This window comes from Rhinolophus hipposideros (assembly GCF_964194185.1).
Source record: "Rhinolophus hipposideros genome assembly, contig: HAP1_SCAFFOLD_139, whole genome shotgun sequence".
NCBI classification, from domain to species: domain Eukaryota; kingdom Metazoa; phylum Chordata; class Mammalia; order Chiroptera; family Rhinolophidae; genus Rhinolophus; species Rhinolophus hipposideros.
Window position 1 is genome coordinate 140378 of NW_027668813.1, and position 19630 is coordinate 160007.

Here is a 19630-nt window from a genome sequence, read left to right on the forward strand (position 1 = left end):
AAAAAACAGTAAACTGGAAAGGGAACAATGAAAAGCTTCAAAAAAAAAATAAAAAAACAAAAACTATCTTACAGAAGAAAAAAAAGATACATAGAAACAAAGGAAAATGAAAATACATCCTACCAAAATTTTGGGGATGCAGCGAAAGCAGTTTTAAGAGGGAAATTTATATCATTACAGGCCTATCTCAAGAAATAAGAAAAATCCCAAATAGATAACCTCATCTTTACATCTTATGGAGCTAGAAAAAGAAGAACAAATGAAACTGAATGTCAGCAGCAGAAAGAAAACAATAAAAATCAGAGCAGAACTAAATGAAACAGAGAACAAAAAGAGAATAGAAAAAATTAATGTGACAAAGAGCTGGTTCTTTGAAAAGATTAATACAATTGACAAATCCTTGGTAGACTCAGTAAGATAAAAAAAGACTAATAAAATCAGAAATGAGAAGGGAAGTTATCACGGACGCCACCGAAACACAAAGCATCATCCAGGAATACTATGAGGGACTACATGCCACCAAATTCAATAACCTAGAAGAAATGGACAGGTCCTTGGAAACATATAGCCTTCCTAGGCTGAATCATAAAGAACTGGAAAATCTAAATAGATCGATCACCACTAAGGAAATTGAATCAGTCATCCAAAACCTTCCCAGAAGCAAAAGTCCAGGACCAGATGGCTTCACTAGTGAATTCCACCAAATCTACAAAGAGGATATAATACCTGTCCTACTCAAACTCTTCCAAAAAATTGAAGAAGAGACAATACTCCCTAAATCATTTTATGAGGCCAACATTACCGATACCAAAACCTGGTAAGGATAACACAAAAAAAGAAAACTACAGACTATTATCTCTGATGAATGCAGATGCAAAAATCCTAAGAAAAATGCTAACAAATCGAATGCAACAATATGCTAAAAAGATTATTCATCATGACCAAGCAGATTCATCCCAGGTGCACAAGGATGGCTCAACATTCAGAAATCCATCAATGTGATTCATCCCATAAACAAAATAAAGGACAAAAATCATATGATTATATCAATTGATGCAGAAAAAGCATTTGACAAGATACAACATCCATTTATGATTGGATCACTTAATAAAATAGGTATAGAAGTAAAATACTTGAACATAATAAAGGGCATATATGACAAACCCTCAGCTAATCTCATAATTCATGATGAAAAACTGAAGCCCTTTTCTCTACGTTCAGGAACACCGCAGGGCTGTCCCCTATCACCTCTGCTTTTAAGCATAGTGTTGGAAGTCCTCGCCAGAGCAATCAGGCAAGACAAATAAGTAAAAGGCATCCAAATTGGGAATGAAGAAATTAAATTGTCACTCTTTGCAGATGACATGATGCTATATATAGAAAACCCTAAAACTCCACCAAAAAGCCATTGAAAACAATCGACAAATACAGTAAAGTTGCCGGCTACAAAATCAATGTACAAAAGTCCATTGTATTCCTATATACTAACAATGAAATCTCAGAAAAAGAAAGCAAAAGAACAATTCCTTTTGCAATTGCAAGAAAAAGTATAAAACACCTAGGATTAAACTTAACCAAGGATGTGAAGGATTTATACGCTGAAAACTATAAGACATTTTTAAAAGAAATTGAAGAAGACACAAAGAAATGGATAGACATTCCATGCTCATGGATTGGAACAAGCTACATAGTTAAAATGCCCGTATTACCAAAACAATATACAGATTTAATGCAATCTCCATCAAAATCCCAATAGCACATTTTAAAAAATAGAACAAAAAAATCATCAGATTTGTATCGAACCACAAAAGACATCAACAGCCAAAGGAATCCTAAGCAAAAAGAACAATGCTGGAGGTATCACACTCCCTGACTTTAGCTTGTACTAAAGGGCAATAATAATCAAAACAACATGGTATGGGCAGAAAAACAGACACGTAGACCAATGGAATAGAATTGAGATCCCAGAAATAAACCCACATAAATATGGACAGACAATTTTTGACAAAGAAGCAAAAAGCATACAATGGAGAAAAGACAGCTCCTTCGATAAATGGTGCTGGTAGAATTGGAAAACCACATGCAAAAGAATGAAACAGGGCTGAAATCTGTCACCGTGTACCAAAATTAATTCAAAATGGATCAAAGACTTAAGCATAAAACCTGAAATAATAAACTGCATAGAAGAAAACATAGTTACTAAACTTATGGACCTTGGGTTCAAAGAGCATTTTATGAATTTTATGACTCCAAAGGCAATGGAAGTAAATGCTAAAATAAATGAATGGGACTATATGAAACTTAAAAGCTTCTGCACAGCAAAAGAAACCATCGATAAAATAAAGAGACAACCAACTGAATGGGTGAAAAAGTTTGCAAACAGTGCCTCCGATAAGGGGCTAATATCCAAAATATACAAGGAACTCATGCAACTCAACACACAAAAAAACAAACAACCCAATTGAAAAATGGGCAGAGGACCTGAAGAGACATTTCTCCAAAGAGGACTTACAAATGGCAAATAGACATATGAAAAAATGCTCCACATTACTAATCATCAGAGAAATGCAAATAAAAACCACAATGAGATATCACCTCACCCCATTCAGAATGGCTATCATCAACAAGACAAATAGTAACAAGTGTTGGAGAGGCTGTGGAGAAAAAGGAACCCTCATACACTGTTGGGGGGAATGCTGGCTGGTGCAGCCGCTATGGAAGGCAGTGTGGAGGTTCCTCAAGAAATTACAAATAGAATTACCACATGACCCAGCAATCTCTCTCCTGGGTATCTACTCAAATAATCTGAAAACTTTGAATCATAAAGACAAGTGTGCTCCAATGTTCATTGCAGCTTTACTTACGGTGGGTAAGACAACGGAAACAACCAAAACGTCCTTCGATAGATGAATGGATAAAGAAGTTGTGGTACATATAAATAATGGAATAGTATTCGGTGGTAAGTAAAGATGAAATAGGACTATTGCTAAATGGGGTCTAATGGGGTGATGGAAAGAGAACTGGCTGGCTGGTGACCACACAATGTGAGATATAGATAATATATTACAGAATTGTACACCTGAAATCCATGTCACTTTATTAACAATTGCACCCCAATAAACTTTAATTTAAAGGAAAAAAACCCTCAAGTGGTGATATATTATAAAATGGTTCACAGTGACACATTTTCCATTACAAACATAAAACAATGGTAGGGGGAACACTATTAAATTTTACAAGTGCTACACAAAACTAAATTCAGAGTAAAAAAGTTAATTTCACACAGGAGCCTTTTACCTTGGTACCAACATCCAAGAGTCCATCGTCTGATATAGCCCGTGAATCATTCCTGCCAGGTTTCCAGGAAAGACTTTAGGGTAAAAATACACAACAAAAACAGTGAGTGCATTCCTTTACAAAAACAACAAACACAAAGGGAGCAAAATTCAGCTATCTGCATAGGAAATGAAGTTTCTTGATATGATTAAAATTTAGACGATGTTCTAGAAAAGCTATCAGTTATCTATTGCTGCCTCCACCACTCCCAACTCGTGCAATATTTAATGAAGAGACACTCTAAGTTTCCATAACAAAGAATGACAGCAAACATGTTGGCAACACCTGAGAGTACCTTGTTTTCACCAAAAGTCCTGAAGGCTGAATTGAAAACGCAATTAATAGCTGACAATAGGAACCTGAACTGGGACAAAAGCAATGACCTAAATCAAGGTAGAACGATACACTAACCCTTCTCCATGGTCTGTCCCTGGTTCAAAGATTAATCTGTGTGGGTCAAAAACGGCAGTCTTGCTTCTTTAACATAGAAAGCAGTTACTAAACTTACCCCATTCCTTGTTTTCACTCAAAAACACTACAGTGAGGTCCCTGAAATGCATGAAATGTTTGCAGCTTACATGTACAAAAGTCAAAGAACAAATATGTACGTTGTTAGCCTCCCCACTCCCAGATCACTTGTCCGCACAGCTTGCTGGCAATCTCCAAACTTGAAAACTTCAGCCTACGAAGGCATAGACTCCTGAAACAAGGTTGGGCTCAAATGACCCACAGTAGGAGTTCTCTATTTCGCTGTTCCTGGAAAACAAGCTAAATGGAGCCTCAGTCATCCACTCCCAACACAGGCATGTTACCACCTACCCAACTCCATTACTGTTTTCACAGTAATGCCCAACCCTCCATCTCCATGGGAAGGACATCAGCGCGTTGGGCAAAGAGGTGGAGGTGACGAGACACCTGCTGTGGGCCATAGATCTATGTAGTTCAGCAATCTCCAGTGCCTTTGGACTCAAGGGGACCCCCTCTGTAATTCCGGGTGCAGGTGGAAGATACCACATTCCTACTTGCTATAAAGAGAGTGTTTCCAAAGGCTCAAAGGTTTAATATGTTTTCACACAAACCTTAAATTTTGCTGGTTCCTCCAATTCAACAAGCAAAACTACTTAGACAACTACCAACATCCTGTGTCCTTCCTTCCTGTAATTTCTCTTTACCTTGTCATACCCTACCATTCTGATCTCTTTTCCCTCATCTGATGTCTAATCTCTGCTCTAAGAGCCTTATTCCTATCCCAACCTGTGTTGTTCCTCTTGAAACGTGGATTCCCCTGCTAATTCCATTCTTAGCCTCTTCCATTGCATTCACTAGACCTTTCCATAATTAAAACACTCACCCAAAGGATGATAAAGAAGGAAGTGTACTGGGCTTAGAAACCTATACTAATCTCATTTCATCACTCACTGTAGTCAAATAAGTCACTTCAATCTCTGGGAGTTCAAACTCCTCATGTGATCAACCACTTGACCAAAACATTAATGGCAGCATGAAGTACTAGGGGTGTTTGCAATAATTAATTGATAACATTCCTTCAACACCTGGAATTCTATGTATTTTTGGTTCTGTCTATAAAAATGGAGAATACTTAGCTGGCAGAAGTGGAAAAAAATAACAGCAACAAAACTACCCCGAGTAAAGCAGAGAAAAAGGTAAAAAATCAAGAAAAGTCATGGAAGAAGGAAGAAAGACTAGAAAAAAAGAAAAAACTTCCTAGAATGAGGGAAGCGTACTAGCTTAAATGGAAACACAGTAATGGGAGTCAGTAAGTAGAAAAATCAATGAAAAATATCCTCTCAATTTGTGCTGAATTAACACAACAGTGTATACATAGATGATCTTCACTTACAGAACAACGATTCGTCCCAAGAAGGGTACATCGCATTATCCCTGAAAACATTTATCTGATTAGGTCTTGCTTATGTACAACCTGTGGTTCTGTGGCCACAGCGAACTGACATCTGCCCTCAACACTGATGGTGAAAACAAGGTTCTCGTGACTGCTGCAATTGTCAAGTACATTAAGACAGAGCTTGGGCTAACTGGGCTTGATAGGAAACTTCTAAATCAGCACTAAGGCATCACTAAACGGGACTCTCTGAGGCCACCTGACTTGTACCTGAATCTTGAATCCAGTCCTGTCCAGGCACTTCTCAGTATAGGCTGAGGGACAAGAGAACGGACTTGGGAAACCAAGCAGGCTGAAGGTCACATCACATGTCAGCCACTTGGTAACTATGGAATCAGGGTTAAATTAATCCACCTCCTGGAACCATACTCCTCTAATGAATAAAAACGGCCGAACGGCACAGCTACTTTGCAAATCTACTGTGCCGACGACCTGGGATAACCAATGTTAGGCACATAGTATAGGGTCTAGCCCAGAGCAGAACACTCATTAAAGCTTACTGGCTTCTCTCCGCAGTCTCTTAGTTAACATGCAATTTTAGAAATCCATAAAATCCTACCTGCTTGCATGGTCGCATTGAGAACACTCATCCACTGTTAAAAGAAAAAAATTCAAATACATTGTAAATACACAATAGAAAAACACAGAACTTTGAAAGCATCAGACTGAAGTGATGAAAAAATATTTCTTTGGGAACACCCCTGAAGACTATAGTAGAGTGAATGTTACTGATACAACTGGTGGGCAATTAATACATGAAGAACTTTTACTTCCTCTCCTATATATATGTGTGTATATATATTCATATTTATATATTCATACATATATACGTACACATATGTATGTACATGCATGTACTTATGCATGTTTGTATGTATTATACATTTATATCTAATGAGAGAAAAATAAACGTGATGTGCAATCATTTGATAGCTACAAGTCAAGTGCTACTTACAATGATTGTAATCCTTACCAAACCCATCGGAGTGAACGAAAATGGTATCAGTAGTAAAATCACTATCATAAACTAACACGGTCCAATTTAAATAGCATGATTTTTCTGCACTTCTGTCATGAAGAGCAGTTAGAAGAGAGTCCACTTGTTTTGCTCTGACACAGTACCGCTGTGCCGCTCTTCAGTCAAGGGTGTTCAGTTTAGGATGAAACACCCTGTCATTAGCAGCTTAGTCAAAGGCAGTCTGCTTTGCAGCACGGCAAAACACAGGAAACAGACTCTTTCTGGCCCTCTCTCCAGTGCAGGATAAGTATGAAAGACTTTGCGATTCCAGTTTTATCAAGTCTAACCCCTGAGACTGTTTCCCTCCATTGCTGGAGAATCTATCCGGCTCACCTCATAGAGCAGGAAGGTCCAAAGAGTTATTGCTGTACAGCAGCGTGTGATGCCATTTTTCTCATCCCTCCCCATAGTGGCAAATGTGTATAGAAATCATGGTTTTTTACCTTGTAAGTCATATGTCATCAAATCCTAAGCCGATGAATAACAGCAAACAAACAAACACCCCCCCCCAAAAAGACAAAGAGGTTATCTTGAATAACTACCTTCAATGACCCTGGAGTTTTAAGTTTTTAAACAGTCAAAAAGATGGCCACTGTATGATTCCAACTATATGATATTCAGAAAAAAACAAAACTATGAAGCAGTAGAAAGACGTGTGGCTTCCGGAGGTTAGGGAGAAGGGAGGGCTGAGGAAACGCCACAGAGGGTATCTAGTAGTGGATCTAGTCTGGGTGAGACTGGAAGGGGGGAGACCTGTCATTATACGTTTGTCAAACCCCACAGATTGGACCACAGCAAGAGTGAACTCTAACGTCAAGTGTGTGCTGTGAGTGGTCATGCTGAGTCAGTGCAGTTCATGGGTCGTCGTGAATGTACCACCCGCGGGCAGGGTGTCAACAGTGAGGGAGGCTCTGTGTGGACGGGGACATGGGTTTTGAGGGAACTTTCTCTACTCTCCACTCAATTTTGCCCTGAACCTAAACCTGCTCTAAAAACGAAGGCTTACTAATTAAAAAAAAAAAAAGTTTTCCACTGAACCTGCTATTACCAGATATGAACACATTAATGCTATTTTCAAAATACAGTCACCTTGAAAATGAATATAAAGATCCAGTATCAGAATATGATTATTCACCCAACCGAATGAAGCATATGAAAAGCCATAAACAAAGCAAGTGATTTTTGGAATACTTACACAAGAAAATCACTGATAAACGTGACTGAACATCTCGCATTAGCATGCTGAATAGGGATGCCAAGTGAATCAAAATGGAATCGTCCCTGTACTTACAGGACAACTTTGATTCTCATTGTAAATCAAAAATCATTGTGCTGATTTTATTCAAAAGCTATATTGAAACATTAATCACACAAAAAGATTGTAATTGCCATGGTTATTGCCATAGTAATGTATGTACAATACCTTTGAAATACTCACGAAAAGGCAAAAAAGTAACCAGCACTGCAATTTTTAATGGATGATACAACCAAAACCAGTACCAAGGCACGTCACCATATTACTTGCTATTAAAATAAAATTTTAAGCTACACCAAAAATTAAGTCATGCCTATAACTGCTGTGCAGAAAAGATTTCATACAGCAGGCCTGACTGCTATCCTTTGAAAGTCCTGCTTGAATGGCTGGCCCTTGGCTGGTATCTGGAAACCTGCATATGGGGAGGGTTCCCACCATTCCCTAACTAAGTGTGGCTCACCGTGCCTGAAATGCTTGTACAAACAAGGTGGTTCATGCTGGACACTCGCTTTCCTTCTGGGAATCAGGAATGTTAGCACCTGCTAGGGGGACGCTGCCTATGTGACTGGCGTGCCATGAAAGCACTCCATGAAGGCACTGAGTCTAATGAGACTCCGGTACCACTAGACAGCATTTCACATGTGGTGCCAGAATTTAACAGTGGGGAATTAAGCACATCCTGCTAACTCCACAGGACATGCGTCTTAGAAACTTGCGCCTGGTTCCCTCCTGTCAGACACTGTCACATACACCTTTTCTCTTTGCTGATTTTGCTCTCACTGTAATAAATCACAGGCATTAGTACAGCTATAGGCTGAGTCTTGTAAAGTGCTCTAGTGAATAACCAAACCTAGGGGTGGTGTTAAGAATCTCTAATAAATGGCATTATATGAAATTTTCATTCTTTGGGTTGATGCTTTCTACATGATTAAGGTCAGAAGGTGATTTTGCAGATTACCTATCATTAAATTTGTTTTTTTTTTATTCTTCTTTTGCAGATTCCTGTAGAGCTAGATATATTTGAATAAAGGCATAAAGAGGATAAATGAAATGATGTCAGAAAATACTGTAAAACAAGCAACCATCCTATTTTAATCAGAATAAAAAATAAAACATCCTAATGACAACATGTTCTATCAGTTCCTATATAGCAAATGAAGAGATCACACTGTCAATTTTCTACAACTAGGTAGGGTTTATGTCCTTTTTATAAGAGTTATGAATCAATCAAGTAACTGGGATAATTACAGAAAAACATATAACTATCACTTGTAGTATAATAATGTACACTGATTATAGAGTTCCTTTGCTTTCTAAACCTCTTTATTGCTTATAAAACTAAAAACATAGCTCTAGTATGAAAAAGCAGTGGTTAACAGAATATGTGAAAAGGAAACAAAAAATTATATCCATGTAGGATGAGTTACCCATGGATATACCAAGAAACTCAACATTCAGAGGAAAAAAACGTGTCTTCCCTATTGACCTGCTGTTCTTCTCTCTCCATCTGATAATGTCCTAGTCACTCTTCTCATGTCCCATTGAAATGCTAGTGCACATTCTGGAAACCTAGGAATCATCTTAGTTTTCTCACTCCCCACTAACTTTTTACATTCAATCATCACTAAATTGTATTAACCATAACACTCTCCAGGCTCTGCTTTATTTTTCCACAGCCACTGCCCTAGTCAAACAGGGGCTCTTAGCAGATGGCTTTCACAGGGGGAAGAAATGAAACACCACCGACTCTTATTGTTGCTTCCTAAATGAATAGGATTTATTTTCAGCAAAACAAATGAGAAAGACATTAGCCAGCAAAGACCAACATGTTAAATTGAATAAATTAACCTTCCTGACTTTTTTTTCTTTCAAAATGGATGGGTGAAAAATATCACAATGGACTGATACTAGTCCAAGGAAGTAAAAGCTTCCTTTGTCTGCCACTTATTTTCATGTGCTTTTCTTCAATCTATCCTCTATGTGAGGGGCCAGCAAACTCCAACCTGCCATCAATTTTTGTAAATAAAGCTTTACTGTAGCACAGTCTTGCCTATTCAGTTGGCCCACGACTGCTTTCACACCATGATGGCAGATTTGAGTAGGTATGACAGAGACCACATGGCCTAAAATCAGGCCCTTTACAGAATAAGCTTGCTGGTCCCTGCTTTATACCACAACCAGAGTGTCCGAATGCCGTCTCATCTTGTTCCTAGTCTGCTCAAAACTCTCCCATGATCCCTGCAGTAACCATTGCTGAGTCCCTGCCCACTTGCCATTTCTTCATCTTCATTCTCACTGGAGAACCACAATGCTGTGTGGATATTTACTGTCCCAATACACAAAGAACATGGCCTCTCTCCAGCTCCACAAAGAAAAATGATTATACTAAGCTAATCACAGTGACTGCTTTACCCCTAACTGCTGTGGGAACCAGCATGTGCTGTACCCTAGCCTGGAAATGTTAAGGGATATACTGGCAGCCTCTCAGTCTTCTTCCTATTTAAAAGAATCACATAGCTGAACATCACCGTTTATCAGGGAAACAGATATCAAAACCACAGAGCAATACCACCTCATTACTCTCAGATGGCTACCATCAAAATGGCACCATATAACAAATGTCGGCAAGGAAGTGGAGGAAAGGAAAAACAGAGCCTGCACTGTTTTTGGATTTGTAAATTGTTATATTCACTGGGGGAAACAGTATGGAGATTCCTCAAAATATCAGAAATAGAACTGCCATGAGATCTTGCAATTCTACTTCTGGGTATTTGTCCAACAAAAAACAAAACAGTAATTTGAAAAGACATCTGCACCTCTATGTTCACTGCAGCAGTATATATAATAGCCAGGATATGGAAGCAACATAGGCGTCCTTCGATAGATGAATGCATAAAGAGGATTTGATATGTGTGTGAGGTGTGTGTGTGTGTGTGTGTGTGTATACAGTAATACTATAACTGATATTAGAATAATTAACTCATCCTTAATATAACTGATATAATAATAACTCATCCATAAAAGATGAAATCTTGCCCTTTGTAACAATGTGGAAGTTCCTAGAGGTATTATGTTAAGTGAAAGAAGACAGAAAAAGACAAATACCTTATGATCTCATTTATATGTGGAACCTAGAAAAGCAAAACAAACAAAACAGAAACAGACCCATAGCTACAAAAAAGCAACTTGATTTTTCCCAGATGAAAGGGAGTTGAAGAGATGAACGAAAAAGAAAGTGAATGAGAAGTACAAACTTCCAGTGATGAAATATCTAAGCCACAGGGATGTAGTTAACAGCACAGGGAAAATATCAATAATATTACAGTCACTTTGAAGGGTGATAGATGCTTACTAGACATATTGTGGTGATAACCTCGCAAGGTATATCAGTGTCAAATCACTATGTTGTACACCTGAACTGATATAATGTGGTATGCCAACTATATACCACAGAAACGCAGTCCTTCAGCCTTTGGATATTGTCCTGTGAGAATATGATGCTTGGAGCCGTTGCTAATTAACCAGCCAGCAAATGAGACTTAAACAAAACACTGACAACCTCACAACTGAAACAGGGACAACAACAGGCAACTCATGGCATCACAGAACCACCAAAACCATCCTGGTGCCTCCTGTTGTAACCACTGTTAATTAGGTCACCTATTACCTGCAGCTAAACTATTCTAACTGATATATTTCCCAAGGCCTACAGGATAAGAGCAACTCCTTTCTCTAGAACTAAAGACTTTCTTAAGCTCGCCTTACCTAGGTGTTCACCACCTTCTCAACCATTCCCACAGCACGCTTTTTATACCATCAAAACTGAACTGCTTGTAAATCCTGCGAAGTTCACTGTGTATCTTAGCCTATGTCTGCAGTTCCTTCTGCCAAACCTGTAATCTTGATTATTGTTTCCCCTGCCCAACACGGTCCTGCCTCTTTATCTGGCCAACTCCCACTCACACTGCATACTTCCCTTAAATCCTACCCAGGTTTTTACAACCGAAATCATCATCATGGACATAAAGTGTCTGGCCCACGAGATCTGACAATTAGGTTCACGAAGTCATCCTAGAAAAAGTGCTGCATACCTCATTGCTGAATATCACTATGGTCACATTCTAAGTACTGCCCTTGGGAAGCTGTGCACCGATGCTAGTGCCTAGTCCACCCTTCAAAGCAATTTTGGAACTCTTTTTCTGGAATGGCCATCAGAGCTGTTGTTGTATTACTCTTGATGTCCCGAATGTCATCAAAATGTCTTTCTTTCAGTATTTCCTTTATCTTCGGGTAAAGAAAGAAGTCATTGGGGACCAGATCAGGTGAGTAGGGTGAGTATATCAATACAGTTATTTGTTTACTGGCTAAACACTCCCTCACAGACAGCGCCGTGTGAGCTGGTGCATTGTCGTGATGCAACAGCCATGAATAGTGGGCCAAAGGTTGAGGTTGTTTTCTTCTAACATTTTCATGCAGTCTTTTCAGAACTTCCAAAAACTAAACATGCTTAACTGTTTGTCCAGTTGGTACAAATTTATAATGAATAATCTCTCTGATATCAAAACAGGTTAGCAAAATTGTTTTGATTCTTGATTTGGACTGGAAGAACTTTTTTGGTCATGGAGAATTGGCTGACGTCCATTGTGCACTTTGATGCTTTATTTTAGAATCGTATTGGTATACCCAGGTTTCATCACCAGTGAAAACACGGCTCAAAACATTGTCTTGCCTCTCCAAAAGGTCTTGGCAACCTTTGACTCTCCTTTGCTTTTGTTCATCGGTGAGCCCCTTTGGATCTATTTTTGCACACACCTTTCTCATGCCAAGATTTTCAGTTAAAATTTTCCTAACTGTTTCTGTATCGATGTTTACTTGGTCTGCTACGCTTCTCACAGTCAGCCAATGATTTTGACTCACAATTCAATGAATTTTTGCAATGTTTTCCTCAGTTCTGGTCAATTCTGGCCACCATGACGTCTCTTCATCAGTGACACAATCTTTCCCCTCAGAAAAATGTTTAATCCATTTGTTCATGGCCGTTTTCTTCATGACATTATCCCCATGAACCTGGACTAACATGTTCCTGATTTCACTTCCACTCTTGCCAAGTTTAACAAGAAATTTAATGTTTGATCATAGCTCTGATTCAAGCTCAGACAGCCTCGCAATGGCACACAAAAACATGCAACAACAACGAGCAAGACACTGCCACTCAGCAAGACACAGCCACACATCAACACAAACACAACTCTGAGACACTGATATACCAAGGTTATGAAACCTTACTGAGCTGTTTGTACAGTGCTGCCAATGTAAGCGCACGGTGGCAAGTTCTCAAACTTAATTGTCAGATCTGATACTACACACCGAATAACAAACAATAATGATAATTATAAGCTCTCAGTGGGCTCTGGCACCTAGTAAGCACTGTGTAAAGTATAATAAATAATAAAAATGACAATAATAAGAACACGCCCTTGGAGGTAGGGACTGTGGTTTTAAAATGCTTGTCTTCTACAACATCAAAATAACACTTAGTGCCTAAAAGACACCTGATGGTTACACAGCAAATGGCTGCAGAGGCAAATAAATAAATAAATGAAAAGATCGCCCTTGAAAATTCTGTTTTAAGAAACCATAGAAATAAACCAGGGACAGCTCTAAAGTCTTAGGGGCACATTAAAGATCAAATTCCGTTTCATCTCTGTGTTTCCTATAACTTGCAAAACCACCGACACAAGTGCTTTGATAGAGGTCTACTAAGTTAAAGGGGTCCTCGGGCATTTCAGATTGCACAGTGCACAAGGTGCCACATTCAGTGAGTAGAATAGCGTTTTTGTCATTGTGAAACTTTTCTGTACTTTTATTATAATCTTTTGAGTCCTAAGTTAGGCTATGGGAACATTTATTATGATTATCTTTTGACTAGTGGCTACAGAGCATATTGTTCTAGAGAAATTACACTGTCATGACAACTATCCAACTAACAGAAGAAAACATCTTCTAATGAGGTCAACATGTCTCACTCTGTTTTGACTTATGAGGAAAAAAGGTGATAATAGTGAGACCTTGTTGGCATATCCACATGGAAAATAACCCATGCTTCTCAACAAGGCACAGCTTTACTGACTTGTATCAGTAGATACGTTTTAAAAACAGTCTCACTGCGATTCCTTCACACTGGCTAAGTTTTGCAGCTCTTATTGTTTGCCATTTGTTTGTGGGACTAGGAAGGTATTGTTGAGTTCCTAGTTTTAGTTACATTATGGTGAGACAAACCACAATGTAATAACAAGAATTCAATCACTACATGTAATCCATTTGCTGTAAAATTTAAACAAATATTTATTTTTACAAGTCCAACTTATTGACCAACTTATAAGGTGATTATAGAAGCAACATACAACATACTAATTTAAAAATCATTTTTCTTATTTACATAAATATCATATGGGATTGTAGGGGTCATGACTAGATAAATGAGTTTCTTTTCTCTCAGATTTTAAATTACCTACAATTAACTTTTATAATAATTCTGAATACTAGACTATGAAGAAAGACATTAACTAACAAAGAAAAAATATACATGCAATATACACATTTTTTTAACAGCTCTTTCAATAGCAAAACTTTCTTAGTCTTACTGTATGTCTGGTAGGACCACAAAGAATACTTCACCATTAAGAGTCTTACCTCGACTGTTACTGTCAGAAGACGTTTTACATCTCCTTTCCTTTTTATAATCAGAAATTAGTTGGGCGTTGCTATGTATAAAAGAGGTGAGAATATTACTGTTTTAATACTGACAGGAAAACATTTATCAAAACATGGAATTCTTAGAGTATTTCAGGTAATGTCTGAGCTAATATAAAAACTTGAATTATCCCATACGCTTCAATTTTGTAAGTTCTAAAGACAAACAAATAAAGAAACAAAAACTCATAGACACAGACAACAGTTCAGTGGTTGTCAGAGAGTAAGTGGAAGAGGGGATAGTAGAAAAGGGTAAAGGGGGTCAAACATATGGTGACAGAAGGAGAACTGACTCTGGGTGGTCAACACACAATGTGATATATAGACAATATATTAAAGAATTGTACGTTTGAAACCTATGTAATTTTACCCCTATTGTCACCCCTATGTCACCCCTATAAATTTAAGTTAAACCCCTATGTCACCCCTGTAAATTTAAGTTAAAAAAACCCATAGTAAGTTGCACAAAATGTTTCTTAAGCATGTGATTAAAGAAGACAAAAGAGCAAGGTGAACCAGTCATGCTGAGGGCAGCATAGTTCAGTCAGTTAATTAGAATTAGCAGGGGCGAGAGTTGAGAACTCAGAAATCCTAGTTCTATAGCCCACAAGATCCGTTTTCGGGGAAGTCACCGCTGTTAGGCTCAGAGCTTTCCTCTACAAACCAAGCATCTCACTGCCTTATTTTACAGGTTGTCAGAGGATCAAATAGGTAATACAGCAAAATGGTAAGGCAATGGAATAAGTATTTTTGAGCTTTAGTTTTTGAAATTATTTTGGAATTCCAAATAAACCTAATGTGTGCTTTTCATAGGTTCTATTTAACATTCAAATGTTGCAGTTTACAGAAAATGTTTTTAATTTTGGTTATCAGCTACTCTCTTTGTGGTTTGTAATTCAGTACATCTCAGCTATTATGTAATTTGTAATTAAATGCGTTTAGAAATATGTTACCTCAATAAGGTAGATAACATAACTGCCCCTATTATCGTAGCTAATCACACCAGTGGCAGAAAAGTCACAGAAGTCAAGACCTGGCTTGGACTACTTCCGTCTCATGTCTACCTCCTGAAACTCTGACCTCTCAGATCTTTCTAACCTTCCTAGGCATCCCCAGTTGACTTGGAAGATAGAACACATGCACACTCATGAGGCGTGGAAGGGGTGCAGCTATTCTAACACCAAGTAACCTCCTTTAGATCCAGAGCTTTCTGTTTACTGGCTTCCGTGTCAGGCAAAACTTTAAATACTCTGAAACCTGAGGGAGAGTCAAGTCACTGGCCAGATTTTCATTATTTTGGAAAACAGATCACTGAGCCTCATCTTAACTAAGGAATCACAGGCAACTTAGTGTCTACTACTCTGGGAAAGGCGTATGGGACCTTCCAGGACCTAAGGAAAGATACTCCATGGGATAGCAAGTGGCCTTGGGGTACAGATCTGGTAACAGGAGAAAGGAAAGTCTGATCTTTTCCTGCAGCATTACTGGCACCTCTCTGACAGCTCAGAAAGTTCCAACTAACATGTGCCGGCAGAAGACACAACAAGACACTCAAAAGGGTAAGTCATTATGAGGTTTGGGCTAAGATGTGGGCCCCGCATAGTTTTTCAGTGTTGGGGAAGGCTGTGTGTGGCTAAAGCTAGAAGTCCAGACTCCCGGGACAGGGAGCTGGTGCTCTGGAATAGGAGCTAAGGATGTAAGCGAGCATCTGCATGTCAAGTTAAAAATATCGCCACTTTGAAGTCCAAGTGTGGAAAACCATGGACACAGAGGACTCGGGATCAGCAAGGGAACCTTGGAGCATAGGGAGTCATGACGACAGGACCGTTTCTATAGCAACCGTGCAGCAACACAATCGATGGAAACCAATGAATGACCAGAATGACCTTCCTTCCCTCTCCATCTAACTTGTGAAAGAGGATGGTCCCCCTTGGACTTAGGGAACACTCTGGCTTCTTGAAAAATTCAAGAGGGGAGCATAGCCAATAGCCTCCAGAAAATAGAGAATTTCCTGCTAAACTGTACAATTTACACCCCCAAATAACTAGTTGGAAAAGTCAGAGAAGAGACATTATTGGTACCTGAAACACAGGGGTTATGCTTGGAATGAAATGGAGAACGTGGGGATCCCTAAAGATAAAGGTCTTCAAAGTTCTGGGATAAGGAATCTGTCCCTTCGCTACGTCTCACACGTCTGACTGTTTGTTTTCTGGCTGAGGATGTCTACTAACTCACTGCCATCCCCCCCCTGCCTGACCCCAGTTAGGACGTCTCACCTGTTCCCTAAGAAGTAACAGTGAAAGTGTCTGGAAGCCCAGTTTGTTGATAACTACCATTTCAATGTACACACTTACTCCGTCAAACCCTTAGATAAAGCATATTCTTCAGCAGTCCTTCCAATGTCATCTTGAGCAAAGACATCTGCACCTGCCTGAAGCAGAAGCCGGACTGTATTTGAGGACTTATTCTTTGCAGCAAGCATGAGGGCTGTTCTGAAATAACGGAGAGACAACTTCACCCTTAGGAACTTAAATTACGTAAACAGCAACATTGAGAGACTTTACCAAGTTCAATATATTGCTTATCTGTATAGAATTGACCATTTACATGCTTAAGTGTTCATCTTTGTAAATTATGTCCAAATTGTGTCTAAAATGAAGGGACATAAAAACAACAACAAAAAAAAAGCCTCTTGCTCCACTTGGGTATTACCTAGAAGGTGCTAATTTAAAGTTCTCTAATAGACAAGTAACTCTGCTGAGGTCACTTATCTGAAGTAGGTGAAGATTTCAATAAAGAATTTCCCATTTCTTCCTTAGTCTTATATATGGTACATCCAAAGTCAGCTAGAAGTCAGGCAAGTTAAAGCTACTTGGCAGGCTCAAAACAATAATATTAGTACTAATTCTAGTAAACATTGTCATCATTGAGTTAACGGTGCTCATAAGCATGTGCTGGGCACTGAATCACATGCCAGGTCAAGACACACGACCATACTTGAAGGAGATATTATTTCCCTCGTTTCCACATCGGGAAACATGTTTGGTGATGACAGTAATGTTCCCATGGTCACACACGTGACACATAGGAAAGCTGAGCATTGAAGCCAGTCTTGAGTGAACTGAAAGCCCATCTCTTTTTTAATCACCCATCCATGACTTGTTTCATTAAAGAAGAAGTTTATTCAGTTAATGCTGTCTTTCTCCCTTCTACCCATACCAATTAAAAATGATAAAAAAAACCATCAAAATAGACTAGAAACGAAAAAGGATAAAAACTGAGGAATATCTGGTAGTAGTAATACACAGTCACTTAGGGCAAACCCTATAACATCAGTATTCCTTGAAGAAAACAATTTAAAGCAGTCATCCAAACAACAAAATCAACTCCTATTTACGTTTAACGTGCATCTTTTAAGGAAACCTGAATACACAGTAGAGGTTAAAAAAAACTGTCAGAGAGACTAAATCCAATATTGTATCATAAACTAAGTTAGAGTCCATACTATACAAAACTAGTAAAGTTACTGTGAAAACCCTTTAGCTAATATAATACCATGTGACCAAAAACTGCAATGACAAATGACATCAGTCGATATCATAAATGAATATGAATCCTGTAGGCTACGGTTCTTCCTGTTCACCAGGCAGAATAATTGCTTTTCTACCTAACTGACGATGTGCTGATATTTTTCACTTTGAAATTATAGGTTAATCCTCTTCTTCTTAATTTAATCTTTCTGACTTGAGTAACTGTTACCGCTCTAAAACAGTTCTAAGTTAAAAAAAAAGAACAAACAAATGTACCTTTTCCACTTATCAACTGCATGTATGTTTGCATGTCTCTCGAGTAAAAATTCCACCATTTTCCAGCGGTCCTTATACACAGCAAATAAAAGTGGTGTAAAATCAAACTGTAAAACAGAGAAAACAATTTATAGCTTAAAAAGCTAGATAGTTCTAAATTGAATTTGAAAACTCATAAAAGATCCTCTAAACTTGAACATACACTAGAGAAAGTAAATAAAAAGTAGCCCTCTGTGTTGTCATCTGCTGCTCCTTCCCTTTAAAATATCCTCCTCCTTCCTCTCTAACAGATGGACTTCCACCTCATTCTACAGAACTCCCTTCAAACACTGACAGCCCTGGTGCCAAGAACTTTGCTCCCATCACAATCTCTATCGCACTATACTGCAGTTATTTTATCGTTCCCCACCTGAACCCAGAGCTTTCTGAGGGCAGGGGCTATTCTTCATCCCTGTATCTCCAAGTTCGAAAACATAGACGTAAATGCTTTAAGTCGTTTTATTGAATTGATAACCTAAATAATTATTTCTGGGGTAGTGTTTGTTACATTATATTCCAAAGAATATGTACTTTAGCAGAAATTAATTACTGTGCCCCAGTAGGAATATTCCAGAAAGATCACCGGTATTTGAGAAATATAAAACTGTGCTTTATATGGCTATTACTAAAGAAGTGTTTCAGGTCGCTTAATCCCGATTTGACAATACTTTTCTGTGGCAAACATTAACATCTGAAGTATCATAGAATTTCAGGGATACAGTTTGGAGAGCTTTCCAACAGAAGTGAAGGTTTTCTGCAGTTTATACAAACTTGCTTGCTTCTCTTCTATCCATGTTCTCAGGATCCCAGATGTCAACTTCAGGCTCTCCTGCTCCAAAAGGGTCACTAAGGAAATGGACTCTAAATTAAAAAGAGTTAGGCTTCAAATGACCTTTGATTGCTTATCACTAAATGGTCCATGGGTTTTCTCCCATTATAAGACGATGGGATTTTATCTTGGCTGTTGGTAAGCTCAATGTGAAATTTTATTCTCAGTTGCAAGGATAATCTTGGGACCCCAATGCCTATCTACTTTTTGAAAAAATCTGTTTTTTATTCTGTTTCTATTTTAATTGCTACTTAAAATTATTTTATAGCTCAGGCAAAATATAACTCCGAAATAAAACATCATGGCTTATCAGTTAACGTTTTAATACTGATCTATATGGATGATTTTTAGCATCATGAAAGTGACTAAATCACTTGCATTTTTAAGGAACCACGTTGAGGAGGATGATAGAATACTGCCTGGACTATGCATAACATCTACAACTATAACCATCATTGACCTCATAAGACTTAAAGACATTTCAATGGGTATGATTATTTATAGGACGTATAATGATAAAGGAAGTGTTTTGTTTTTTGTTTTTTTTAAAAGAAAAACAACTTAGGAATTCTAGCTTGAAAAACTCAGTCTCATTCTAAGGTGATTAATACAGAATACGTATAATAAATCAATATAGACTGTCTTGAAAATCTTGAAGCGTTTATCAAAATAT

The 19630-nt window shown here is 38.2% G+C and overlaps 1 protein-coding gene across 1 annotated transcript in view; it reads right to left on the reverse strand.

Moving 5' to 3' along the window:
* The window catches only part of LOC308495761 (uncharacterized protein), a 45309-nt gene that overhangs the window by 17730 nt on the left and 7949 nt on the right, over positions 1-19630 (reverse strand). Inside the window, exons 4-8 of the mRNA XM_081080737.1 lie at positions 18090-18196; positions 16638-16775; positions 14224-14294; positions 5817-5850; positions 3298-3370 (exon numbers count right to left, since the gene is read on the reverse strand). Coding sequence (XP_080936863.1) covers positions 3298-3370; positions 5817-5850; positions 14224-14294; positions 16638-16775; positions 18090-18196 — 423 coding nt within the window. The remainder of the gene's footprint in view (positions 1-3297; positions 3371-5816; positions 5851-14223; positions 14295-16637; positions 16776-18089; positions 18197-19630) is intronic.